Here is a 26,791-nt window from a genome sequence, read left to right as displayed (position 1 = left end):
TGTGTATTACTTCACTTCAAAACATGGCAAGCTGGTCCTGCTGCCTCCTGCTCCTTCTGCTAAGGAGGGCCCCGGGAAACTGCCCCAAAGTCCTGACCTCAGGGTCTCTGGCATCCACAGCTGTCTCCCTGCTCCTTCACCATCCCTTTGTTAGGGACGGGGGTGGTGCCAGATTTCCCTCCCTACCAGGAGCAACGCTAATGGAGAGAGCCTCTGCATTTCCACCCTCAGCTCTTGGATGAGCTGTGTGGATTCTGTGCTAAGAAAACCCACACAAAATGCAAAGTTCTGTGCAAAAGTAAAGCAAATCATCTGCCTAGAAAAGCCAAATCCTGCATACATGTTCATGTCTCTAAATAAGGAATGTTGAACTTCAGGCTCATGGACCAAAATCCAGCCCACCTGGGGTCCTGATCCAACCCTCTGGAGTTTACCAAGTGTCCACACGCCTTTCACCTGGCCCCACCCCCTTTCCCCCACCTGTCAATTGTTTGGTGGTTTCCTGCCATTTGTGCAGTTTCCCCCCATTCTAAAAGGTTGAAATGTCTCTCCCGGGGCTTAGAGCCTTTCTCCATGAGGCTTTTATTGTGCACTCATGATTGCTCACTCGTGGTAGTTTGTGGGTCCTTTACATGACGTCATCCTCCTCTGGGGCCTCTCCCACTCTTTGCAACCATTTCCCCAGCTTTTTTTTTTTTTTTTAGATCGAGGAAATTGTGCTATTATTTAGAAATGGCAGAATGAGACTGTTGTGCAGTTCTGCTATACCACAGTGCCACCTAGTGGTTGTGTAATGAAACATATAGGAAGGCAGAGAAAGAAAACCACCGGAAAAAAACACGTGTAAAGGAGCCGCCCTTAATCCCACAGAGAAGCCTGAAGGAGAAGCCTTGATAAAGGTGCGGGTTAAAAGCCTCAAGTAGAAAAGCCCTTAGTTGTTGACAGCAAGAGCTTTAAACTAAAATATACTGGTATTTGGGGTATGTTTGCCCCTGCTCTTTTTGCTTTTGCCCCCCTACCACCACCACTGGAATGCAGCCCCCAAGAGCTTCTCTGATATGGAATTTGTCCCTTGGGCTGAAAGAGGTTCAACACCCCTGCTATAAACTATTCTACCCTTTTCTTACTCTTGCTTAATTTGCTCTGCCTCTGATGATCCTGAGGTGGGGTGGGAGTGGGGCAAGGTCACCAAGGGCATTTTCTCCTTGCCTGGTGATTCTACAGACCCAGTGGCCTGTTCTAGCTCCACCACTCCTTACAGTGGAAGGCCCTCCCTCAGCTCCAGACGAAATCTGCACAGCTGGAATGAGAATCTGTTTTGGCCTTTTCCTTGTCTTGATTGACCAGAAACAATCTGAGAGCCACGTGGTCCCGCTTTCAACGTGAAACCACCGAGACAAGCCATCTGGCGGTTTGGGCTGAGATGCCCTCAATGTGCAGAGGACACGTGGCTCTTTCTCTCTTTTCCATCACCAACTCTCAGGGAGGCAGAGGAAACCCTGGACCAGTGTCTGTAGGCAGGACTGGGGTGGACGAGGGCTAATAAGGTGCAGACTAATTGGGATAAGATGGGAGTACTATGGGTTGGGAAATCTGCCAGTCTGGAGGGAGGTTTTGATCTGAAACTGCCAGGAACGCAGGCTGTGAGCACCCCGGGGCTCTGCGCTGCCCATGGAGGCACGGATGGCCTCTGTGGCCAGAAGGGCTTCTTACCCTCGCGGGCTGGTTGTGCAGCTGCAGCCCTGTCGAGAGAAAGCCGACTTACTTAGCCACGGCGCTGCACTGCAGCCAGCCTTCCCCAACCTGGCACCCTCCAGATGCGTTGGACTGCGATTCCCACAATTCCAGCCACTGGCCATGCTAGCTGGGGATGACGGGAGTTGCAGTGCAACACATCTGGAAGGCACTGGTTTGGAAAGGGCTGATTTAGGTGAAGAAACCTATGTTTTGCTGAGTTTGTTGTGTGTGTTTTTACCAGCCTCAAGCTTACGGGATGGGACAATGAATAAATGAGAATAAATGAACAAGCAAATATTTGCATGACTTGAAAAACATGGATTCTCTGTGGGTCTGTTCATGGCCACCTTCACCAGCACCCAAATGAAGATACACACATGGGGATGGGGGGGGGGAGAGAGAGGCGTCCCCACCATCTGACATTGATTTCCAACTCCATTTATTAGAAAAGTGCAGACACGTTTTAGAAAAACAGAAAGAGCTTCGTAGAAAAACAGGGGCCCACGAGTGAGTCCAGTAGAAACAGTGCTAGGGAGCCATGAGTGGAAGTGACCCCGGCACACACAGAGCCCCCTCCCCCCACGCAAGGCATGAATGAGAGTCTGGGGGAGCCAACCCACCCCTCCCCCTGTGAACGGCAGCACCATCATGGCAAGAGAGTAGAGGAATGGTGCAGAGCCCAGAGATTCGACCTGAAAGAGAAAGAAAAGAAGGTTTTAGATTGCTTGAAGCTCTGAAATGCAGGGTTAAAGGAGCAGAAACAGAATGTTTCAGGATGGGACAGAATTCTGCCCCAACAAGAATCTGGGCTAGAATGGTAGCTTCTGGCTGGGGTGGAACCATTTCCTATGTCAGCCAGGCCTGCATACCAGTCGCAGCCCATTGATCATGGCTGCTTTACACGACCTTCTTGTGAGAGGCTAGAATAGTGTGTGTGTGTGTGTGTGTGTGTGTGTGTGTGAGAGAGAGAGAGAGAGTGAGTGAGAGAGAGAGAGAAGCAGGGTTTTTACTATGGTATGCAAGGAGGAGCCCATCTCTGGCTGTTCACCATAAACATCACAAAACTTTCTCTTCTCTTCGACGGCAGGCATTGGGTTGACTTACTGTGTAATCCTACGCATTCCCACTCAGAAGCAAGTCCTATTGAGATCAATGGGACTTACTCTCAGGCAAGTGTGTATAGGATTGCAATCTTAGGCTTCAAGAAACCTGTGCATGCTTACTCAGAATTAAATCCCACTGAACTTCGTAGGACAACTGATAACGTATCTGTTGAATCGTTATTACGTGCAGTTTTGTTTTACAACTTGATTTCATTGTGCTGTTTTTAAATACTGCATGCCACTTTGAATGTTAAAAAAGCAGCCTCTAAAAATATTTCAAATCAGTAAATGAGTAACATTTCTAGAGCAGGCCAGAACCCTGCTGCTTCCTGGCAGATGCTGGGACCTTTCCAGACATACCTGGAAGGTGAGTGCAGCGAGGCCTGGGCCGTCCCCAGAGAGCTTGCACCATGCCCGCCTCCAGTGCTTGGAGGTACCAAGAATTAGGACAGACTGGTGCTACCGCAGTGACCAGTCTGCCGGCCTACATGGCATGGAGAAGTTCTCTAGCACCATGTCCGTCATTTTTGTCCTGCCTGGTTTCATCTAAGGTCTTTCAGGCTTTGATTCTGCAGAAATGTGGTGTTGGACACAAATTCCATTTCCTGAGAGAAAAGGAAGCAGGGCAGACAATGCATGCGGTGGTAGCCATGCCCTCTGATGTGCATGTGTTGAGCATGGATGTGTGCAGGGGAGCATCTATGCATGAGCTGTTGTTCACACGTTGGCACCATGCATGATCCAGGGTGCCAATCCCATGGAATACCTACACGTGAGGATGCAATTTTTTTAGTGTAAAAACACACAGAATTTTGAGTTGTGCAGAGGTCTTCATCAGGTAATCATTCAAAAGCTTGCTCATGCCATCTATACTCACAGAGTGCCAAACAGGAGAAATACGTTTGTGCTAAATGATAGCCAAGACAGTCTCAGGATGGCAAATTCTACACGCACCAATGAAACCCCACTTGGCTGCCATGCTTGTGGAATCTCAGAACACACCCCAGCCTGGCCTACAGGCATCTCTCAGGCAGGTACAGGGTTTTGTACTTCCCCACAATGCTTCAGGAGTTGCAGTTGTCTGAGGCAGATTGTACCAACAGCACATAGCTCAACTATGGAATTCACTTCCGTGAGATGTAGTGATGGCCACCAAATTGGACCACTTTAAAAGGGGATTGGACAAATCCCTGGAGGAGAAGGCTATCAACGACTACTAGTCCTGATGGCTTTATGGTACCTCCAGTATCAGAGGCAGTATGCCTGTGTACACCAGTTGCTGGGGAACATGGGCGGGATTTAAACATGAATTTAAACATGGGCAGGTGGGTGCTGTTGCACTCATGTCCTGCTTGTGGGTTTCCTGTGGACAGCTGGTTGGCCACTGTGTGAACAGAATGCTGGACCAGATGGACCCTGGGCCTGATCCAGCCTCAGGGCTCTGCTGATGTTCTTATGTAAAATGGGGCCCAAACTCACCTCCCAGCCTCTTGCTGTGGCCCCTCCTGGCAGCCCTGGCTCAGCCCCCGCCCAGGAGGACCCAATCCGGCACAGGGAGGCAAGTTTTGCTCCTGCTGCTGGCCCACTGCAGTGAGAGGCCAGGAGGTCAGAGGGGTGCCCAGGAGGGGTCAGCTGCAGGTCCCAGCAAACGCACCAATCTAAGGAAGTAAAGGGAGAAAAGGGATGGTTTTAACCACCTTAAGTGCTGGGGGTTCACGTCTGCCCAGGAGACCATGCCGCTAATTCTAAGTGCACAGAACTGGCTGTAGTTACTCACTGGGGAGGGAAATGCACTCATTGTCCTGTTCTGTGGTCCTTTGAGGCTCGCAGGGGAACCTGGTAGCATCCGATGGCAGCCAGAACAAGGCAAGAAGAAAACAGGACCTTTGATAGCTCCAAATGGGTCCTGCTGGCTGGAACTCTCTCCTACTGCAACAATAGGAGGATGTTGTCTCAGCAGGGACCTAAAGCCAACTGAAGCCTTATGCAGGCGGATGAGACCTCTATTGTGGGCACCTCTGACTCTCCTGGAGGAGCTGACTGTACTGTTCAAGGGTCATTGCCTGTATTTGTAGCCTGAGAGTTCTGCAAAGCTGGGGAGATGGAGGTTCTGCGGGAACTCATTCTATGAGCCAGAGGACAAGGGCAGGGCTGTGTCCTCTGGCCAAGAGGGCCCTAAATAAGGCACTGACTGTCCTACTCCTGAGGAAGTAGCCTGTGCCCTGTCCTTGCACATGGTCTGAGGGCTAGGTGTCATGACACCCAGCACATGCCCAGAGGTGCTCACTCTATTATCACCTATTCCAGAGCTTAGCCCAGTCCTTCAAACCAGTTTTTTCTGGTCAGTGTTGAAAAGCCCTTGAAATCCCTTCCCAGCTAAACACCACACAATGCAAGTGATGACAGTACAATCCTAGCAACCTCATCAGGTTCCCCCTCCATGACTTCTGCTCCTTGAACCAACTGATCAGAGTCAGAGACTTGCTCTCTTGGAAGTCTCTCTCTCAGCTACCCACCAGATTCTGCAAATCCAAATGCCACCTTTGCGGGGATTGCCAACCTCTTCCTTGCTCTCTGCTCCTGTGCCTTTATCAAAAATCTGGCACTCAGAAATACAGCTGGTGACACTTTTCTGCCAAGCGTCTCCTTGCTGGGCCAGGAAAATGGAGTGGCAACTCCAGCCACACGCCTTTAGCTGCAGGCTGATATGCAGCAATTAAGCAAGTGAGGGGTTTGCGGGCCGGGGGGTGTTCTCCTGGCATGATGATCAAACATGCTCTTCAACAATCCACATGCTTATAAGAGCCCTATTCTTCCCGCCCTTGACTAAGACACATTGCTGGAAACTTTTCACTGCCTGCTGAATTCATTACTCTGCAATAGTCATCCTCTACTGCTTTAAAAGCCAATGAGGGTGATTGGTTGTGGTGTTAAATATATATTAGGCAAAGATAATTGCCCTACAATACATTATCAGCAGCTCAAAACATGCCTCAGAAGCCGTTCACTACATGGTGCCTTAGTGTTTGTTCGTAAACCATTCAGGTAAACCATGCGTTTACCTGAATGTGCACCAGAGACACGATGCAAACATTTCCCACACAGAAATTTAATTTCTAGGGACCCTGCAGAGGGAGCATAGCCCTAAGGAATGACAAACGCAACTCAGCCTACTGCCATTTTTAAAGGCAAATATCTCTAGAGTAGGGATGTCAGGGAAATCCACAGAGTGGAATTCGATGAGTTTTCCTAGGCTTGGCACCCTGGACTTGATTCAGTTCCTGCTGCGGCACCCAACTCAGTCTGCAGAAAGTTGGGGCAGTTTGCAGTTTTTCCGGGAATTTGCGCATTTGGGGGGGGGAGTTTCTTCCATTTGCTCAAATTGTTGAGCAATGTGCACAAATTACGGCCAAATTTGCACAAAGTACAGCTGAATTTGTGTAATTTGCACACATTCCACCATAATTTGGGGAAATTGCTCAGAAATTTGTGCAAATTGTGGAACCTTCCCAAAAAATGTGCAAAAAAGTTCTCAGGGTTTGGGGAACAACCTGCAGCTGGGCTTGCAGACACAAAGCGAGTCATACACACTGCAGAACTCCATTGAGCCAAAAAAGGACTGGATTTCCCAGCCACGGACATCCCTCCTCTAGAGACACAAGAGAGGCCATGGTTTACAAAACATATGGAGCGTTCCTGGTAAAGAAGGGCATTTGGAGCATATGATGCAAGGGAGAGAGCTGCCGCTGCTGAATTTCTGCGCATCAGGCTGCTTTCAAAAGGCTATGGCAGCCTTCCCCAACCTGATGCCCTCCAGATGTGATGGGCTGTAGCACATCTGCAGTCCAACACATCTGGAGGGTGCCAGGTTGGGGAAGGAGAGTGTAGGGGGTGGGCAACAATGATCTCCCTACCCATAGCAGTAAAAGAGCCCCCCGCCCCGCTCCTTCAAACCCAGGCAGCATCCCTCGTGTTCTCTTCCGAGATCGTCTGCAACGGGAAGGGGAAGAGAGCCACTCACCTGGGGGTTCCAGTCTAGCCTTGCTTTGTTCTCACTGTGTGTGGGGGGCCCCAACGGAGCTCAGATCTTGACGTCAGTCCAGTCACTGCCATTCTTCCTCTCGCCTGCAGGTGGCACCAGCTGGGGTTCTGCACAGGACCAAGACAATGAGAAGGGAGGGGGTGGTTAGGAGAGGCCGACCGCTGTAGGATCAGAGGTGCCTCCCCTCAAAGGAGGCTCCTGTTCCTACTCTAAGTGGTACATGACAGTCGTTCTGTAGTTGCAGCTTCGCCCATCATGGCAGCCCAGCAAGGAAAGAAACTAACAGTATAAAATGTTGATTGGTTTAGACTCCTGCGCGTCTCTTGATTATGCTGATTTTGGCAAGCATCAAATCTTGTAAGCTGTCCATACTGAAACTCAAAATACCATTGCAGACCGGCCATCAAATGCTATCAAACATCAAAAAATGAAATCAAATATCATTGGAAGTCAAATACAGCCTTCAAACTCTGGGTGAATATTCTCCCATTCACTGCTAACATTGCCATTTCCATCACCTGGATGATGGGGAAAGGGGAAGGGGGAAAGATAGGGGATTGCCCCCTGCCACTTTCCCCATCTCTTCCTCTATCTAATACTTCAAGCCCTTTGTCTTGGGACCATTGGAAGAAAGCAGTAAGAGGTTTGGCAATTGGGGCCAAATTTTGGGCGGAGACTGTTCGTTGCTGACCCCTAGGGTAGAGAGGACCATGTGAGATGGTCTGACTCAGCTCCTTAGTCACGAGTGTGTTGTCATAATGTAATCTCTAATACTAACAACCTAGTTGCCCATTGCTCCCTTGGAAATGTCACTCCCTGGACCATGATCCTTTGCAAACTCTGGGATGCTTCCCCACCCCAATTTACCTTGCTCTTCAGCTCTGGGAGCCTCAGTTCCAGGCCTGGAACAACTGTTATGGAGGTCTGCATTAGTCCGTGACCACCTCCTGCTTCGGGGAGATGGGGCCTCCTCAACCCCCAGGTCTGAGGGGTGGGTCCGCAAGCCTTTCTCACAGTCTTTGCTCAGCGCAAGAACACTGCAGTCCCTCCTCACCCTGGCCATTGTTGAGCTGTCCACGACCCACCCCTCCGGTTTGGAGGCTGAGCAGGGCAAGGTGGTGGCAGCTGGCGGCTGATTGCCATTGGTCTGTGAATAGACGTTGCTGACTTTGGCTTTCTTGTGCTCATCTTGGCCGCTGTAGACCTTGTACCGGATCATGAGGATGATGATGAAAACCAGGACAGAGGCCACAATGATGCCCCCGATGATGATGATCATGGTGCCCCCCAGGAACTGGGTGTGGAGCGCGTGGCACTGTGGGGCATCCTGGGGAGTGCTGAACTGGACACAGCCGAGGCTCCGTGTAGCTGTGAGGGATGTCACTCCATCGTCATAGACCACCAAGACGCACAAGTTATAGTCCCGCCCGGAGGCCAAGTCCTTCACCAAGAAGGCTTTGCTGGATGGAGGGATCATCCTAATAAGAAGAAAGGAGGAGGGGTGACACTGGATCTCTGAATCTGCATTCTCCCAAGTCAGACCTTTAGCCCAATTAGCCCAGTACAGTCTCTACACCAGGAATGTTGAACCTCTTTTAGCCCGAGGCCAAATTCAATTTCAGAGAAGCTCTCAGGGGCCGCATTCCAGTGGGAGTGGGGCCAAAGGCAAGGAAATGGAGCCAAAATACAAGTATCTTTTACCTTAAAAGCCTTAGGAGAGGCATTTCAACCTTTTAGAAAGGGAAAAACCACACAGGAACCAGGATGCCACAAAAAGATTGACAGTCATAAGAAAGGAGGTAGAGCCGGGGGAAGGGGGTGTGGCCATCTGGCAAACCCCAGAGGGCCAGAATGGGACCCCAGGTGGGCCAGATTTGGCCCATGGTCCTAAGGTTCAACAACCCTGCTCTACACTGACTGGCCATGGTTCTCCAGAATGTCAGGTGGAGAGAGGTCCTCCTGAGACCTGAAATCTTTTGAGTGAGATGCTGGAGATTGAAACTGGTACCTTCAGCATATAAAGCAGGGGATCCATCACTGAGATACTCTCTGCCAGCTCCCTTTTTCTCAGCCTCCTCCCCACTAGATGTCCCCAACCCTCCCAGGATCCAGGATTGGGTCAAGACATTTTGTCAACACAAGCAGCTATTCCATATGATTGGAGAATTCTGCCCCCCACCCCACCCACACAATAGCATCCTCTGGGTCATGCACTTCTCAGCCCTCAAGCTTCTCAGGACCTTCTCAGGAGGATCCTGGGATGCACTTCTCAGATCTCAAGCTGCTTCAGTGATGCCTCTCAACACATCACTGCTGCCACTAAAAACTGTTTAGGCTTCATGCCCTATTGGGCCAGCCCCACCCAGATCAACCCTTGACCTCTGGTGCTGTTGGCTCTGCCTGGCCCTCCATGTGGGTATAGTAATGGCTAGAGCCAAAATGACATTTTGCACATACCTCACATTTTTGGCTACCAAAAAAATAATAATAATCTGAATACTTTTCTAAAAAATACTTCCGTGTGATAATATTGTTGCATGATCCAGGTGTCATGCTAAGACAGGGTTCCCCAACAGTTGGGGGCTGCTGAGCACATCTGGAATTTTGAGAGTGTTGGGGGCACTCTCACAAAGTGGCTGCCATTGTGAGCTTGCCTTTTCACAAAATGGTTGCCATGGTAGGTGTGGCCAGTCACAAAACACTCCTTTCCTAGAAAGCAGACTGGGGAGGTTAACGGAAAAGTAACTTGTCCCAGAACCTAAGCACAAGGCAGAGAGTTGGTCTGAGCTCCAAAACACAAAATCACTGTTTTGAACCTACAGTTTTCTGTTCCAGCATCTATTTCACAAAAGGCAAACTGGTGAGGCTCAGAGACCAGCCACTTGGCCAAGAAAATTACAACAAGGCAGAGGTGGAGTCTGTGCCCCAAATGCCAAATCACATATTTGCTTCTACAAACAAAATACCCATTTCACAGAAGGCAACATGGTGATGCTCAGAGAAACACTAACACGCACAAAACAAAAACAAGCAGAACATACGTACAGAGCACAAGCAACCCCCCACGCACACACATTCGCCACCAAGCCCTGTAGCCCTCAGGACGTTCCCAGCCACCCTGCAGCTGATCTTTTTCTTCTTTATGGGTGCTCTTCAAAGCAAAGTTCTGGACTACAGCGGCCCCTATTTCATTTTGTATGAGTGCCTCAGGGCCAAGAGGCATGCTTGGAGATGACGTTGGCGCTGGAAGCCAGTGCTTCACTTTGCAGCACACCAGCCTTCCAGTTAAAGCTTTTTTAAAAAAATTAAAACGAATTCTAACATTTAAAAAAAGAATCAGGAGGAGCTCACAAATGCCACAATGGAGAGGGACCCCAGTGAGAAGAAGTGTTCAGGCTGATCCCATGATGATTTACTTTGAAGTAAATTCCATTGAATTCAACGGGGCTGTGTAATAAACTGCAAGCGATTCCCCAGTGGGAAGTGAGTTAGTCATGACTTGATTTCAGTGGGTCTACTCTAAGTAAGACTAAATCTGGATCCAACAAAGACATATTTATGGCCATCCTGAATTTGACATTCAGCCTGGTTCACACCATTGGGCTGGTTCACACAGTGCACCAAGCTCACCATGGGTTGTTTAACCCACATTGAGCCACGGCACATTCCAGGCATGTGCGGCCACCATTACGAACATGCAGCTCCCAATGGGGTTGCAGCTTGTCATCTGAACATGGCCACCATGTGTTATTTGAGGGTTAAACAACCCTTGCATAACCCTACTGCAAACCAAAGGTTATGCAAGGGTTGTTTAACCCTCAAATAACCCACAGTGGCTGGGTTCAGATGATGCAACCATCAGGGGTTGCATATTCATAATGGCAGACGCATGTGCTATAGCTCATTATGGGTTAAACAACCCACAGTGAGCCTGGTGTGTCATGCGAACCAGGTCATAGTGTCTAACCCCATCCCTGCAAACAAATTCAGCAGCTACAAACCACAAATAGAAGCCATGGTTTGCTGTTGATTTACAAAGTCTGGCATGTTTCAACTATGGCTTGTCAGGATATCTGAAACCCAGAACTGTAGCTTATGCCTGGTTTGTTTGAGCTGCTGTTTGCCCTGAAACAGAGGCATTCAGCAAGAGCAGCCTAAAAACAAAACTGCCCAGAAGGCTGGCAAATGGGATGGAGAAAAACAAACCAGAAACAGGGAAAACAAGCTGCAGTTCATTTGCTCATCTGCCAGACAATCCATGGCTGAAGCAACAAACCGTGGTTAACATAAACCATGGCTTAGCATTACATGTGAACACAGCCAATGTGTGTGCAACTCTGGGGGGGTGGGATCTTTCATTCCCTCCAGAACCTTGGAAGGGCCTATCTATCCTCCATGAAAGGGATTCTGCACATTCTCAGGCAAACTCTCTACAAATAATTCATTATGTGTCAAGTTTGTTATATGCTAAAGTCATACCTGATATTGAAGCACAGCTGGTACTTTTTTTATTTAGGGTGGCAAATTAATTTCGGTGTCACTCTTAATCTTGATCTCACCATTTGACATCATGCACAGCATTTTTAACATGTTAATATCTTGGGAGTGAGGGGCAATGTTGTTGTTGTTGTTGTTCAGTCGTTCAGTCGTGTCCGACTCTTCGTGACCCCATGGACCACAGCACGCCAGGCCTTCCTGTCCTCCGCTCTCTCCCGGAGCGTGCTCAAGTCCATATTCATTGCATCGGTGATGCTATCTAGCCATCTCATCCTCTGCCGTCCCCTCCTCCTTTTGCCTTCAGTCTTTCCCAGCATCAGGGTCTTTTCCAGAGAGTTTTCTCTTTGCATTAGGTGGCCAAAATATTGGAGCTTCAGCTTCAGTATCTGTCCTCCCAATGAGCACTCAGGCTTGATTTCCTTTAGGATTGACTGATTTGACCTCCTTGCAGTCCAGGGGACTCGTAAGAGTCTTCTCCAGCACCACAGTTCGAAAGCATCAATTCTTCGGCGCTCAGCCTTCCTTATAGTCCAGCTCTCACAGCCATACGTTACTACTGGGAAAACCATAGCTTTGATTAGATGGACCTTTGTCGGCAAGGTGATGTCTCTGCTTCTTACTATGCTGTCTAGGTTTGCCATAGCTTTCCTCCCAAGGAGCAAGCGTCTTTTAATTTCAGGGCTACAGTCACCGTCTGCGGTGATCTTGGAGCCCAAGAAAATAAAATCTGTCACTGCTTCCATTTCTTCCCCTTCTATATGCCAGGAAGTGATGGGGCCAGATGCCATGATCTTCATTTTTTTAATGTTGAGTTTCAAACCAGCTTTTGCACTCTCCTCTTTCACCCTCAACAAGAGGCTCTTGAGATCCTCTTCGCTTTCTGCCATTAGGGTGGTATCGTCTGCATATCGGAGGTTGTTGATAATTCTCCCAGCAATCTTAATTCCAACCTGTGATTGATCCAACCCGGCTTTTCTCATGATGTACTCTGCATATCAGTTAAATAAGCAGGGCGACAATATGCAGCCTTGTCGTACCCCTTTCCCAATTTTGAACCACTCGGTTGTTCCATGTCTGGTTCTTACTGTTGCTTCTTGACCCTCGTACAGGTTTCTCAAGAGACAGGTAAGGTGGTCTGGTACTCCCATCACTTTAAGAATTTGCCACAGTTTGTTGTGATCCACACAATCAAAGGCTTTAGCGTAGTCAATGAAGCAGAAATAGACATTTTTCTGGAAACTCTCTTGCTTTCTCCATGATCCAGCGAATGTTGGCAATTTGATCTCTAGTTCCTCTGCCTCTTCGAAACCCAGCTTGTACTTCCAGTAGTTCTCGGTTCATATACTGCTGAAGCCTAGCTTGTAGGATTTTGAGCATCACCTTGCTGGCATGTGAAATGAGCACAATTGTACGGTAGTTTGAACACTCTTTGGCGTTGCCCTTCTTTGGAACTGGAATGTAAACTGACCTTTTCCAGTCTTGTGGCCACTGTTGAGTGTTCCAAATGTGTTGGCATATAGTGTGCAGCACTTTAACAGCATCATCTTTTAGGATTTTAAATAGCTCAGCTGGAATACTGTCATCTCCACTAGCTTTGTTGTTAGTAATGCTTCCTAAGGCCCACTTGACTTCACTCTTGAGGATGTCCGGCTCAAGTTCAGTGACCGCACTATCATGGCTATCAGCGACATTAAGATCTTTCCTGTATAGTTCTTCTGTGTATTCTTTCCACCTCTTCTTAATCTCATCTGCTTCTGTTAGGTCCCTGCCTTCTTTGTCCTTTATCATGCCCGTCTTGATAAAGGGGACAAAGGGGTTGCCACTTGAGGGGCAGTGGCAACCATGGAAATAAACACTTTTTCTCCCTCTCTCAAAATACTAGAACCTGGGGTCATCCTATGAAGCTGATTGGTGGGCGATTCAGAACAGGTAAAAGCAAGTCCTTCTTCACACAGCACATAGTTAAACTATGGAATTTGCTACCACAGGAAGTAGTGATGGCCACCAGTTTGGATGGCTTTAAAAGGGGGTTGGACAGATTCCTGGAGGAAAAGGCTATCAATGGCTACTAGTCCTGATGGCCATGTGCCACCTCCAGTACCAGAGGCAGTGAGCCTATGTACACCAGTTGCTGGGGAATATGGGCGGGAGGGTGCTGTTGCACTCATGCCCTGCTTGTGGGTTTCCTGTGGGCAGTGAATCGGCCACTGTGAGAACAGAATGCTGGACTAAATGGACCCCTGTCTGATCCAGCAGGGCTCTTCTGATGTTCTTAAGTCTTGCGAGTAAAGTCTTGCAGTATAAATAGAAATAGAAATATATATAAAGTATAAATAAAGTCTTGCAAGGAAACCTAGGAAAGTCAGTAGCCCACAAAAATAAACTGCCCACTCAGTGGTCAGACTCGGTGTTAGTCACATGGCCAGCGTGAAAGACAACATCCAACTAATTCTGTTTCGGTTTACGAGTGCTTCTATGCCTCACTGCCTGGAGCTGATCCTTATTCATCATGTTAGTACTAGCCTATACTAGTTTACGCTGTTTGTATGGGGTGCACTTTGTACCTATTCAGAGGCTTTTAGGGCTTGAGGCTTTTAGGGCTTGGGGCTTGAGCCTTGGCATTGAAAACATGCTCTTGGGACCAAACCATCCGTTCTGTGGCTCAAATCAAACCTTCCTTCTGCCCACTATCTGCTATGTTTTTGAGTCACGCACGCCGCAAGAATCAGAAATGAAATACTTCTTTAAAACACCACTATCCCTGATCCCATCTCATCCTTTTACATTAGAGCAATACAGGGCCAATGCAACAGTACAGGAACCCATGCAGTCGCCTGTGGCCACAAGGTATGATGGTAGGACCTGAAAGGGCGCGCCCCCAAACGGCTTACAATATTCCGGTGGATGCCAGGACACGCCTCTCTCAGATGGTTTCTGGGCAGTTTGGGAGTTACACCCCTGAGGCCCTCATGTCCATCCTCTGTGACATTCTGAGGGATCCTGATTTGCACCCCTCAGACTGCCCAGCACAGCAGTCCATGGAACGCAACACACCGCAGATCAGTAGGAATGTTTAGCCCAGTTTTGCCCCATATTGGATTTGGTGGGCTCCCTTGGCTTACACCAGCTTTCCCCAACCGGGTGCTCGCCAGCTATGTCAGATTGCAACTCCTCCCATCATCCCCAGCCAGCATGTCAGGCTGGCTTACACAGCCAGTCCCCCTCTCTCCCTTCCGCCTCACCAGACACGGCCTTGAGTGTGCAGCACGCGCACGCGCACTACAGCTGGCTCTGCTCAAGGTCTGCATCGTAAGTAGGTCACTTAACATTAGCGGTTTCTTTCCGCCAACCAGGCAGGCAGGCGGGCTAGTTCTGGGCCAGCTGCCAGGGTGTGGGGGGCAACCCAAGGGACTTGTCCCAACAGCCTCTCTGCGTCTTTACAAACAAGGAGAGCAATTCAGCAGCTCAAAGCAGGGTGGCGCGGAGGAAAAAGCAAAGGAGAAGAGGAAACCCCCAAAGGAGCTGGGGGAGGGGGCAGGGGAAAGACGAGCTAAAATAGCCACCAAAGCCTGGGCCGAGATGCTGGCAGCCCTCTGCACTCCCTCGGACACCTCTGGATTCTCTCCACCAGCACCACCTCCCCGCCTGCTTCTCATCCAGTGGAGACTGTAAACCTCCTGGGGCAGGGACCTTGTCAACAGTATATCCAATATAGCAGTTTGTTTGTGGAATGTATAAACTGCCCTTCATCAGAAAGGTTCCCAGAGCAGTTTAGAGAAACATTTCGGCATAGAACATAAGAAGCAATTAGCATAAAAAACAAACAGAACAAAACAGTAGCTAAAACAGTAGATTGAGATCACAAACCAGTATGAAAGCCAGGCTTGCTTTGTTACAGGCTCCCCCAACCTGGTGCGCTCCAGTTATGTTGGTGGGCAATTCCTGTTGGCCGTGCTGACTGGGGATGATGGGAATTGTATTCCAACACACCTGGATGGTGCCAAGTTGAAAGAGGCTGGTTTACACCCTCTTAGGGAGCAATCCTATGCATGTTTAGACAGTAATGAGTCCTACAACTCCCAGCTGGGAACGCTGGAAGTTGTAGGACTCATTGCTGTCTAAACATGCATAGGATTGCACCCTTAAAGTGACTTATTTCAAGTGTAAGAGTAATGCATACGGATATATGGATTTTATTAAATCTGTTCCGTTGTTTCCTGGATTGTCAGGCATCTTTTGTTCTGCCATCCATTCATTGACAGAATCAGATTATACTCAATTTCCCAAACTTGCATTCACATTGGAAAGTGTGCAGTTGCACAAATGTACACTTTTGAAAATGTGCACTTGCACAAATGCGTAAATCCTCCCCAAATGTGCATTTTTATACTTTAGCCTATGGAGGGACATGCACAATTTCAGTCAGTGTTTTTTAATTTTTCATATTTTTCATATTTTTGTCAAACATGAGATGGCAAGATTGAACATCGACATCTTGGGAATCAGTGAACTAAAATGGACAGGCATGGGCGAATTTAATTCAGGTGACCATCATATCTACTATTGTGGGCAAGAATCCCTTAGAAGAAATGGAGTAGCACTCATAGTCAACAAAAGGGTGGGAAAAGCAGTACTGGGGTACAATCTTAAAAATGATAGAATGATCTCAGTACGAATCCAAGGCAAACCATTCAACATCACAGTAATTCAAGTCTATGCCCCAACCACTGAGGCCGAAGAAGCTGAGGTTGATCGGTTCTATGAAGACCTACAACACCTTCTAGAACTAACACCAAAAAAAGATGTCCTCTTCATCATAGGGGATTGGAATGCTAAAGCAGGAAGTCAAGAAATCACTGGGATAACAGGCAGGCATGAAGCAGGACAAAAGCTAATAGAGTTTTGCCAAGAGAACACACTGATCATAGCAAACACTCTTTTCCAACAGCACAAGAGACGACTCTACGTGATAGGCTACGTTAATCGTTACGTAGCCTATCACGGGTGACTTTAAAAAAAAAAAAAAGTGCGTGCGCAAATGGCGGCCCCCATAGGGAGCAGCCATTCGCGTTCCTTATTTGGTCGCTGTAGTCTACGTAAAGATTTACGTAGACTACAGCGACCAAATAAGGAACGGGAATGGCGGCTCCCTATGGGGGCCACCATTATCCGTATGCGCTTTTTTTTTTTTTTTAAGTCACCCGTGATAGGCTACGTGACGATTAACGTAGCCTATCACGGCTGACTTTGCAAATCTAGCCGTGATAGGCTACGTTAATCGTCACGTAGCCTATCACGGGGGCGTTTTTGTTTTTTTTTTCTCTGATTGGAATGGCGGCGGCGGCAACCGGTCGAAAGACCGGCTGCCACTCCCGCCCCGGACGAACACCCGCCGAACCGCCGGCCGGACCCGCCGCCGGGAGGGACATTCGGCAAAGGTAAGTCCCGTCCCGGGGGGGGTGCGGGGGCAGGTGTGTGTGGAGAATTTCTCCCCAAAACTTGTTCGGGGGGCCGAACACGTTGGCGCTCGGCCCCCCGAAGTTTCGGGGAGAAATTCTCCGCCATCCCTAATAGCCATGATAGTGCGGTCACTGAACTTGAGCCGGACATCCTTGAGAGTGAAGTCAAGTGGGCCTTAGGAAGCATTACTAACAACAAAGCTAGTGGAGATGACAGTATTCCAGCTGAGCTATTTAAAATCCTAAAAGATGATGCTGTTAAAGTGCTGCATTCAATATGCCAACAAATTTGGAACACTCAACAATGGCCGCAAGACTGGAAAAGGTCAGTTTACATTCCAATTCCAAAGAAGGGCAACGCCAAAGAGTGTTCAAACTACCGCACAATTGCGCTCATTTCGCATGCCAGCAAGGTGATGCTCAAAATCCTGCAAGCTAGGCTTCAGCAGTATGCGAACCGAGAACTACCAGAAGTACAAGCTGGGTTTCGAAGAGGCAGAGGAACTAGAGATCAAATCGCCAACATTCGCTGCATCATGGAGAAAGCAAGAGAATTCCAAAAAAAGTCTATTTCTGCTTCATTGACTACGCTAAAGCCTTTGATTGTGTGGATCACAACAAACTGTGGCAAATTCTTAAAGTGATGGGAGTACCAGGCCACCTTACCTGTCTCCTGAGAAACCTGTACGAGGGTCAAGAAGCAACAGTAAGAACCAGACATGGAACAACCGAGTGGTTCAAAATTGGGAAAGGAGTACGACAAGGCTGCATATTGTCGCCCTGCTTATTTAACTGATATGCAGAGTACATCATGAGAAATGCCGGGTTGGATGAATCAGAGGTCGGAATTAAGATTGCTGGGAGAATTATCAATAACCTCCGATATGCAGACGATACCACCCTAATGGCAGAAAGCGAAGAGGATCTCAAGAGCCTCTTGTTGAGGGTGAAAGAGGAGAGTGCAAAAGCTGGTTTGAAACTCAACATTAACAAAACGAAGATCATGGCATCTGGCCCTATCACTTCCTGGCATATAGAAGGGGAAGAAATGGAAGCAGTGACAGATTTTACTTTCTTGGGCTCCAAGATCACCGCAGACAGTGACTGTAGCCCTGAAATTAAAAGACGCTTGCTCCTTGGGAGGAAAGCTATGGCAAACCTAGACAGCATAGTAAGAAGCAGAGACATCACCTTGCCGACAAAGGTCCGTCTAATCAAAGCTATGGTTTTCCCTGTAGTAATGTCTGGCTGTGAGAGCTGGACTATAAGGAAGGCTGAGCGCTGAAGAATTGATGCTTTCGAACTGTGGTGCTGGAGAAGACTCTTACGAGTCCCCTGGACTGCAAGGAGGTCAAATCAGTCCATCCTAAAGGAAATCAACCCTGAGTGCTCATTGGAAGGACAGATACTGAAGCTGAAGCTCCAATATTTTGGCCACCTAATGCGAAGAGAAAACTCTCTGGAAAAGACCCTGATGCTGGGAAAGATTGAAGGCCAAAGGAGGAGGGGACGGCAGAGGATGAGATGGCTAGATAGCATCACCGAAGCAATGAATATGAACTTGAGCACGCTCCAGGAGAGAGCGGAGGACAGGAAGGCCTGGCATGCTATGGTCCATGGGGTCACGAAGAGTCGGACATGACTGAACGACTGAACAACAACAACAAATTTGCATACAATTCTGGAAAGTTAAAAAAAAACTTCCACAGAATCTGCACAACTCAGGAAAAGATGGTCTGCTGCATAATCCTTGGGTCAGATCCGTAGAACTCCAGACTCATTTGAATCCAATGTGGATTTCTCCAACATGCCTATTCACGCACCAACAATTTTAATGAAAGAGGGGCAGCCTCTAATATGCCTCCTCCTCACAGCGGCCACTCAGATGCTTCCAGGAATGCCCTAGCAGCTTGTCAAGGCACAGCCCCTATCTTGCTGTGGCTCCCAGCAACTGGTATTCAGAGGTAGATTGAGTATGTACATGGAGGCTCTATGTCACCCTCATGAGTAATAGCTATTGACGGATCTATCTATTCTCTATGAATTTGTCTAATCCCCCATGAAAGCCATCTAAGGGTGCAACCCTAGGCATGTTTAGACAAGAAAAAGCCCTACAATGCCCAGCATTCCCCAGCCAGATTTGGTAAAATCCAGGGGTTAAAAGGTGACTGTCTTTAGCACTGTGGATCTTCCTGCCTGGGTTTGTTACAGGATCCCCCAACCTGGTGCTCTCAAGTTATGTTGGTGTGCAATTCCTGTTGGCCATGCTGACTGTGGATGATAGGAATTGTATTCCAACACACCTGGAGGGCACCAAGTTGGAACCCAGTTCAGCCACAGAGCAACTGTGTTGCTGTGGGTAACATTTCCTCAGACTCTTTTCCTGTCTGTAAAATGGGAATAGTGGTGACTCTTGCCCTCCTGGGTGGCTGTGCAATGAATAAAGACTGCAGATAATTTTGTGCATTTTATGTTCAATACAGCTGACCACAAAGCTATAGCCCATTGTTCATAGTAGCTACATTCCTTCATAATTAATTAATCAGCTAAAGATGAGCTAAAATCTTTAATTGGTTAAAAGGTCCCATAAAGGCAAGCCCCTGTTCGCAAGGAGCTTACGTTCTGCACTGTCAGTATTTAAGAGCCAACAGTGAGAGGGACAGAATGGAGGCAAGAAGTCCTCTACAGTTTTGAACTCACATGCACAACGTGTCATTTAGGGTGCAATCCTACACATGTTTAGACTGAAAAAAAGTCCTACAACTCCTAGCTTTCCCTAGCCAGCATTGCTGGCTGGGGAATGCTGGGAGGTGAAGTACTTTTTCCTGTCTAAACATGCCTAGGGTTGTACCCTAAATCATAGGCTATTGCCACCACATCCTGTGATAGCAAATTCCATAGTTTAACAACGCACTAAGAGAAGAATACCTCCTTTTGTCTGTCCTGAATCTTCCATAGTTCAGCTACAGTGGATGTCTCCTGATTCTAGTGTTAAGAGAGAGGGAGAAAAAAACATATTTCTGCCTACTTTTCTCTACAGCTGCATTATTTTAGAATTTGATAAACCTCTGTCATGCATGTGTGTGTTTGTCCCCTCCAAACTGATGTAGACTTCTCTTGTAGAGACCACAGATAAGGATATACTATTTCAATTTGTTCAGGCTGTTATCATCAATACAGATCATGGCTGATGTTATCTCGACTTTGATATACTTTTCTCCACTGTCTTACTTTGTCTCAGTACAGTATTTGTTTCAGTTACACTGATTGCCCTTTAATGTCTATTTGTACTATGCTGTGGTTTTTCACTTCCTTTCTATACACCCCCTTGAATCCTTTGCAGACAGGGGAAATAGAAGTCCGTTTCAGGTAAAAACTCTAGGCAGAGTCTGACCAGGTTGCATGAGGAGTGGTTGGACTGGGCATACTGTGAGCCTGGACGGTCCAGAGGTTTTGGATTACAGGGCCCATCATCCCTGACTATGTTGGGGGGGTGAAAGTTGTAGTCCAACACATGTGATGGTCACTAGGTCGGGGAAAGCTGGCCTGGTGCTGGGGGGGGGGGAATACCTTTCAGAGATCTTCACTGGTGCTGTGTATGTGTCTGAGCTCTATAATTATCATCATCACCACCAACACCACCACCACCCTGAATTCAGCAATGAGATGCAGCTGGATATGGTGACCAGCATAAATCATCTTAATCACCAGCATGCTTCCTTTTGCTTTGCATGAATTAATTCTCCTTCTATTTTTTCCAGGTTTGCATACTTTATTTGGCTTTTCGGGAAGTAGGAGAGGGACAAAGAGCGAGGCAAGTCCTCCAGCTTCTGAGATTTCACTGTTGCAACCATAAGGCCTAGAAACTTGGTTTTAAAAGAAAACGAGAAAGCTGAGATCCATAGGAAACTGAACTGTGTGCCCAGTGCCACGTTCTGCAGTTTTTTCTGCATTCCCACAGAATCACAGCACACCTCCGAGCCCTGTCTGCAGCTCTTTGTATGATCTTTAGCTGCTGACCTAAGCACAATATTCAGCATCCCAGCTGAGCAGTCTTTCCTTCCTCCCACCCTGCCTGCCTCCTCCAGCAAGGATAAAGCAGCCAAGCACGGATATAAGTTTGAAATGAAAAGGACCCCCGAGCCCCACCCACTCCCACCAAGCTCCCACTGATCGCAGCATGATTTCTCTAGCAGCTTATAAATTATTCTCCTGCAGTCTCTGGAGGGGAGAATTTCAGAAGGTAAAACGCCAACTTTATCTGAGGCGTACTTCAAAAGGCCAGGAGCCAAACATCTAAAGTATTATGGGTAATCTTCACTCATTCGCAGGCGCTGCCTGTCGAGTCAAGGTGAAATCGCACTGTGAAGGGGGATGAACTGTTGGCTTTCAGAGCTGGGGAAACTTTGCTAGACTACTAGCGATACCCACAAGCACACAGCAACTTCTGCACTCGGGCGGCTGTGGCTGCGTGTCCTAATTTACAAGGGATGGCCCCCCATTTGAAAGGCTGCCAGCTGACAGGCCTCTGTTTGAAGGAATCCTCCACTGAAAGGCCATCCAGGCAACTTTTAAAGACAAAGCACCCTTAGAAAGGAGAGCAGACGGGGCCTTGATGTGGCCCATAGACAGTTAGCACCCCGGAGAGCAGTGGGCAAAGCGCTCACCTGGTCACAGACTTGCCTGCTAGGGTATGCATTGCCTTTCTCTTTAAATGCTCACCATTATTTCTAATTTTGCATCGATACATATAGAGGAACATATGCACCTTTTATGCAACTCTGTGTCTTCTCTTGTTGTGATGCATTTCCTGTTTGGAAGCGATGCATAACTGTGGCAGAGTTGCTGGGGTTTTCTATATTATATTATTGCTGGCTGGGGGTACTGGGAGTTGTCATCGAAACACATCGGGAGGGAGCCAGGCTGGGGAAGGCTGTATTAGACTACTGTGACTAGTGAGTAGCAACTGATTAGCCAGGGTGGATTCCCATGGATTAATGCAAGAGATTCAAGTGGGTTACATGGCCAATTTACAAAAGTAAGAAGTCATTCAACTCAGTGGCTTTTGCTTCACAGCTCCTGACAGACCAAGAAACCCAGGCTGAATTCCAAAATTTGGCCTTTGCTTATTTTTATTTATTTATTCTAAAAGTGTATATTCCCACCTATTTCCTTAAAAAAAGAACTCAAGGGGGCAAACAAACCAAGATCAACCATATTTAAAACAATCTTTAAAGTCCAAATAAATAAATAAACAACAACAATAAAATTATAAAAACAGCAGTTCAGCATAAGGGCTAAAACACTCAAGGGCTATTAAAACTTTCTAGCCAAATGCCTTCTTTAAAAGCCACATTTTTATGTACTATTTAAAACAGAGAGGTGTCAGGACCTGATGAATCTCTGTTGGCAGAGCATTCCACAAGGGGAGTGCAAGCACCGCAAAGGCTCTGCGCCCAGAGTACGCACCCTGGTGCCCTCCAGATGTTTTGGACCAGTGGAATAGCAGAGTGCAGGCCCTCATCCTGACAGTCCCCATAGCCATGTCCCCAAAGGAGGTGCCAAAAAAGCAGGCAGCTGTGTTGAACTATATCAACAAACCAGTTCTATTAGTTTTCATCTCAACCAGAAGCAGGTCATTTGCAAAGCTATGGGGTCTTTATTGCCCATTCAAGGGGTGTTTCCACAACAGCGGAAGGAGAAGCGAGTAGAGGAGTACCCGACTTTTTTTTAAGGAATCAGTTTTGCTGCTCTTTGGTCCATGCAGGGCTCCAAGAGCGAGTGCTCCGCACCAGTAAAAATTGCTTCATAGAACATACTTCACGGTGGGGGTGGGGGTTGGAGTGAACGTCATCTGACTGGCAGGGGCTGCTCAACGAATAAGAGAGGCTTCCCCCCCTCCCCCCCTTTCTCCGTTCCCCTGAAAGTCCTGATGCACCTGCATTTCAGGAGCAAGTTTCATTTACCACAATGGGAGTTACTTCCAAGTAGACACACACATGGTTTTGCTGGGATGAATGGGAAACCAGCCCCCTTTCTAACCCAATGCTGTGCAGGATCTCTGTAATGAAGGTGTGAAGCAGTTACTTCCTAAGGCAATAAACCAAACAACGGAGAATCAGAGCCTCAAGATCACACTTTAGAGCATTTAGGGACTTTGTGCTTCAAACTGTGCCATTTCAGTTGAGGGGGATCTCTGTAAATTCTAATGTGGGCATTCAGGGGACAAGCCTCATTGAGCACAATGGGAGTTACTTCTGAGTAGACACTAATTGGTTTGTGCTGGGAAACACAGGGACAGGAAACACCCCTTGACCGGGGTCATGGTGAAAGGCACACTCCTGGGCAGGGCTAGCATACCCAAGCTAAATGCAGGGCTGGGGCACACAGCAACTATACCACAGAGAACCCGACTTATGGAAAAGAATCAAACTTTAAGCAGTCTCAGGAAATCCGGTTTTTCTATGGTAAGCTGCTGGATGGCTGTGACATCATGTATCCCTAACGACCCCAACGCACAGCCAGCACAGAGTAAATCGCTGGTGGAGGCACCCCCCAAGACACCCAAGATACTTTGCATTAGAACAGGGAGAGCTCACAAGGATATATTGTTGCTAAGGAAATTAATTCCCACCCCACCCACAAGCTACTGTGAGGACTGCAGCTAAGCTCAAAGGGAACAGGAAATTCTGAGAGTGGGAGACAGATGACATCAGTGTCCCCGCTAATCAAAATCCAGAAGCCCCACCATCCATTGGTTCCCTCCAACTGTATCCAAATCAAGATCACTTACATAGCCTTCTACAAACTGAAGCTAAGGGGCCATTGAAAAAGATACACCCACTACCACCACCATAATTTGAGCACTGCAATCTTCTTTCTTTTCAGCCACAGGTTTGCTGGTGCTGGGGAGAAGAAAACACCAAAGACAGACTCTGGGGCAACATACTCTAGAGTAGGGTAATATCTTTATTAGGACCAACTAAAATCTCACAGAAGCTCAGCCTTTCTTCTGGGTGGATGTGAAGTAAAACAAGGGATGAGTGGAGAGAGAAAAAAGGTGGCCATCAGGGAGGAGCTGCCAAGCTCTGTAGCTAGATGCCATCTTAACAGTACCTCTCAAGTGCTATGTAGGCATCATTAGATATTAGCCTATGTTCGCAGCAAAAGAGATTTCAGGTTGCCCCGAGGGCAGCTGCGACAGCAGGGAAGCAAAAGTGGTTCCGCCACAGTCACTAACAGATACTTGGATCTGTCTGCAGTAGTTAGCGGAACACACCCGGGTCCCTTGTGAGACAGAAAGCCGAAGTAAAGAGAAATGTTGTAGTCTTTATATTAGCAAAGCTGGAGGTTAATTTTAGGTGTGCAACAGGTAAGGGGGTAGCCGAGTGTCCTATTTTACAGAGGACAGCCCTCTGTTTATCTCTTAATTTTAGGTTGTGCAGCAGGTAAGGGGGTAGCTGAGTGTCTTACTTTGCAGAGGACAGCCCTCTGTTTTTGAGAGCTGGCAGAGGACACACGTCTATTTGAAGGTGTCTTGTGTTTGAAGAGGTGTCCAGTGAAAGTCCGGTTTAAAGTCAAAGACCCAGAAAGAGGGAGAGCAGAACAGGGGCCTTGAAGTGGCCCATCAACAGTGAGCCCCAGGACAGCAGCACTCAGCAGGCACACTGGCCGTCTAGTCAGCTTTCACCACTATAGCAAGATATATTGTATAATTGTACTTACTATTTCTAAATTTGCACCTATACATATATATTTGCATATGCCAATGTTATGGAAATTGGGGCTCTCTTTCATCCTCTTATCTGGTGACATATAAGTGGCCACCCTAGTGGTCAAAGCTGACAAGAACTAAAAGTCCCATTACAGATTGTGTCCGTTCAAGAACCATTTGTCATTCCAACCACTGACCTGGGAGTGAAGCCCCTCAAAGCCCCAACACCTGCTCCCTTCCAGCCACTTGGCCAAAGACCCAAAAGCCCTCTCACAAATGGCCATTTTGGAACCTGAAGAAACTCACCTGTACACTAAGGTGTCATCGGAGGAACTGTTGTATTGGATCTGGTACATCCGTATGCCAGGGACATGCCACTGTGGGTACCAATGGATCAGCACCGAGGAGGAGGAGGCTTCAGAAGCTACCACGCCCTTGTCCTGAGAAGCCCCTGTTTCATTGGCACTGGCAGGAAGGATGGCCTTGGCTGAGGTAAGGATGTCAGAAGGCCCCGCGGCCTCAGGCACCTTGGGGGCAGTGCCGTTGGAGAGGTGAGGCAATGGATTGACCACCAGCTCAATCGAGGTGGTGGCTTCTCCAGCAGCATTGGAGGCAATGCACGTAAAGGCTCCGGTGTCCTGAATGGGGGCAATGAGGATCTCCAGGGTGCCGTTGTCATAGGAGATTGTCCGTGAAGTGTTGGCTACCACTTTGCCTTCTGGAGAGACCCAGTGGATAGAGGGCTCTGGGTCACCCACTCCACGGCAGCGAAGAACCGCTCCTTCCCCCTCTGTCACCACTAGCCGCCCCGTGTGGCGAGTAATGACCGGAGGCTCACAAATGAATTCTTCCTCAGGGATAGTCCAGAAGTATTTCCCTAGAAGGTCCTGCGGAGAGGCACAGGTCTCCAAGTCATCTTCTCTGGTGAGCCTCCGTAGCCACAACAGCTCACAATTGCAGTGCAATGGGTTTCCTCCAAAACTAAGGACCAGCGAGGAAAGTGGGGAGCCTTTGGACTTTGCGTAGACAGGGATGCGGAGGAAGAGCGGGTCGGGAGGGATCTTCTTCAGCTTGTTGGACGTCATGTCCAGGCGGGCCAGCTTGAGGAGGTTGGTGAAGACCCCCTCGGGGACATAATCAATCAAGTTGTGATCAAGGCTGAGGGAGTTGACATTGTTGAGACGTCGGATGGTTTCCCAAGGGACCTGCACCAGATTGTTGTAGGAGAGGTCCAAGTCCTCCAGGGTACCTGCAAAGTCATCGAAAGCTCCCGGGGAGATGTCCTGCAGCTGGTTGTTGCTGAGGATGAGATGGCGTAAATTGGGCAACCCCTTGAGCTGGTCGCTGGCAATCAAGAGGAGCCGGTTGTTGTCGAGATGCAGGGCCCGCAGGCCACGCAGATCAGCAAAGGCGTAGGGCAGGATCTGGCTGATGGTGTTCCGAGACAGAGTAAGGTGTACCAGGCTGGTCATGTTGGAGAAGTCCTTCCGGCGTATGACAGTGATGAAGTTGTCAGTCAAGCGCAGCTCCACCGTGCGCCTGTCGATCACCGTGGGCACGAAAAGGAGGCCCGTCCTGGTGCAAAGGATGGCCAAGGAGGGCGAAAGGTTCTGGCACATGCAACGCTTGGGACACACCTGAGCTCGAGCCAAGCCGCTGAGCACCACCAGCAGCCACAGCAGGAGACACCCCATGGTGCCGTCAAGACGAGGCACTGCAAAGGAAAGGGACAGTGACAAGTCAGCAAAGATCATCGGCGTGGGAGCGCATAGCCAAGACTAAAAAAGGAACGTCAGGAGAGCCCTGCTGTCCTGTTCCCAGGAACCAGCTGCCTTCAGAAAGCTCACACGCGGGAGGTGAAGACATCAGCCCTCTGCTTTCAGCCACTGGCATGCTGAGCTATACTGCCTCTGAACATGGAAGTTCATAGGCAGTGGGGGCTGGTGGCTCTGATGTCAGTGGGCGGTGAATCCAATCCGGGTTTCAGCCAGAACCAGTCAGAACCCTAAAGGAGCTCTCCAGGGTGTGGAGCCACCAGCCTCCACTGTTCCTAGGGCCACAGGAAGCCGCCTTGTACTGAGTCAGACCGTCGATTGATCTCTCTGGCTCAGTGTTGTCTCCACCAGCCTTCCCCAGCCTGGTGTCCTTCAGATGTGTTGGTCTACAATTCCCAGAATCCCCCAGCTGGCTGGCTGGGGATCCTGGGAGTTGTAGTCCATCACATCTGAAGGACACCAGG

At 48.4% G+C, this 26,791-nt stretch overlaps 1 protein-coding gene across 1 annotated transcript; it reads right to left on the bottom strand.

The window, feature by feature from the left end:
• Positions 1 to 2,160: 2,160 nt before the first annotated feature.
• On the bottom strand, positions 2,161 to 26,260 carry LOC146337469 (leucine-rich repeat and fibronectin type III domain-containing protein 1-like protein). The gene is made up of 5 exons (XM_084814304.1): positions 24,859 to 26,260; positions 7,750 to 8,360; positions 6,862 to 6,989; positions 4,320 to 4,498; positions 2,161 to 2,429 (listed from the first exon to the last, which is right to left on the bottom strand). The coding sequence occupies exons 1-3, from the start codon at positions 26,244 to 26,246 to the stop codon at positions 6,922 to 6,924; spliced, it is 2,067 nt and encodes a 688-aa protein (XP_084670430.1). The 5' UTR covers positions 26,247 to 26,260; the 3' UTR covers positions 2,161 to 2,429; positions 4,320 to 4,498; positions 6,862 to 6,921.
• Between the last annotated feature and the right edge of the window lie 531 nt (positions 26,261 to 26,791).

Source organism: Heloderma suspectum, chromosome 10 (assembly GCF_057233095.1).
Source record: "Heloderma suspectum isolate Gila_16-S chromosome 10, 16-S_ref, whole genome shotgun sequence".
In the NCBI taxonomy this organism is placed as follows: domain Eukaryota; kingdom Metazoa; phylum Chordata; class Lepidosauria; order Squamata; family Helodermatidae; genus Heloderma; species Heloderma suspectum.
This window is presented reverse-complemented; position numbering and strand designations above follow the sequence as displayed.

Coding starts and splice junctions, on each gene's coding strand:
- LOC146337469 (XM_084814304.1), bottom strand. CDS start 26,246: ATGGGGTGTCTCCTGCTGTGGCTGCTGGTGGTGCTCAGCGGCTTGGCT. Junction 8,361..24,858: donor GATGACACCTTAGTGTACAG/GTGAGTTTCTTC, acceptor TCTTCTTATTAG/GATGATCCCTCCATCCAGCA. Junction 6,990..7,749: donor TCCCAGAGCTGAAGAGCAAG/GTAAATTGGGGT, acceptor GGTCCTGTGCAG/AACCCCAGCTGGTGCCACCT.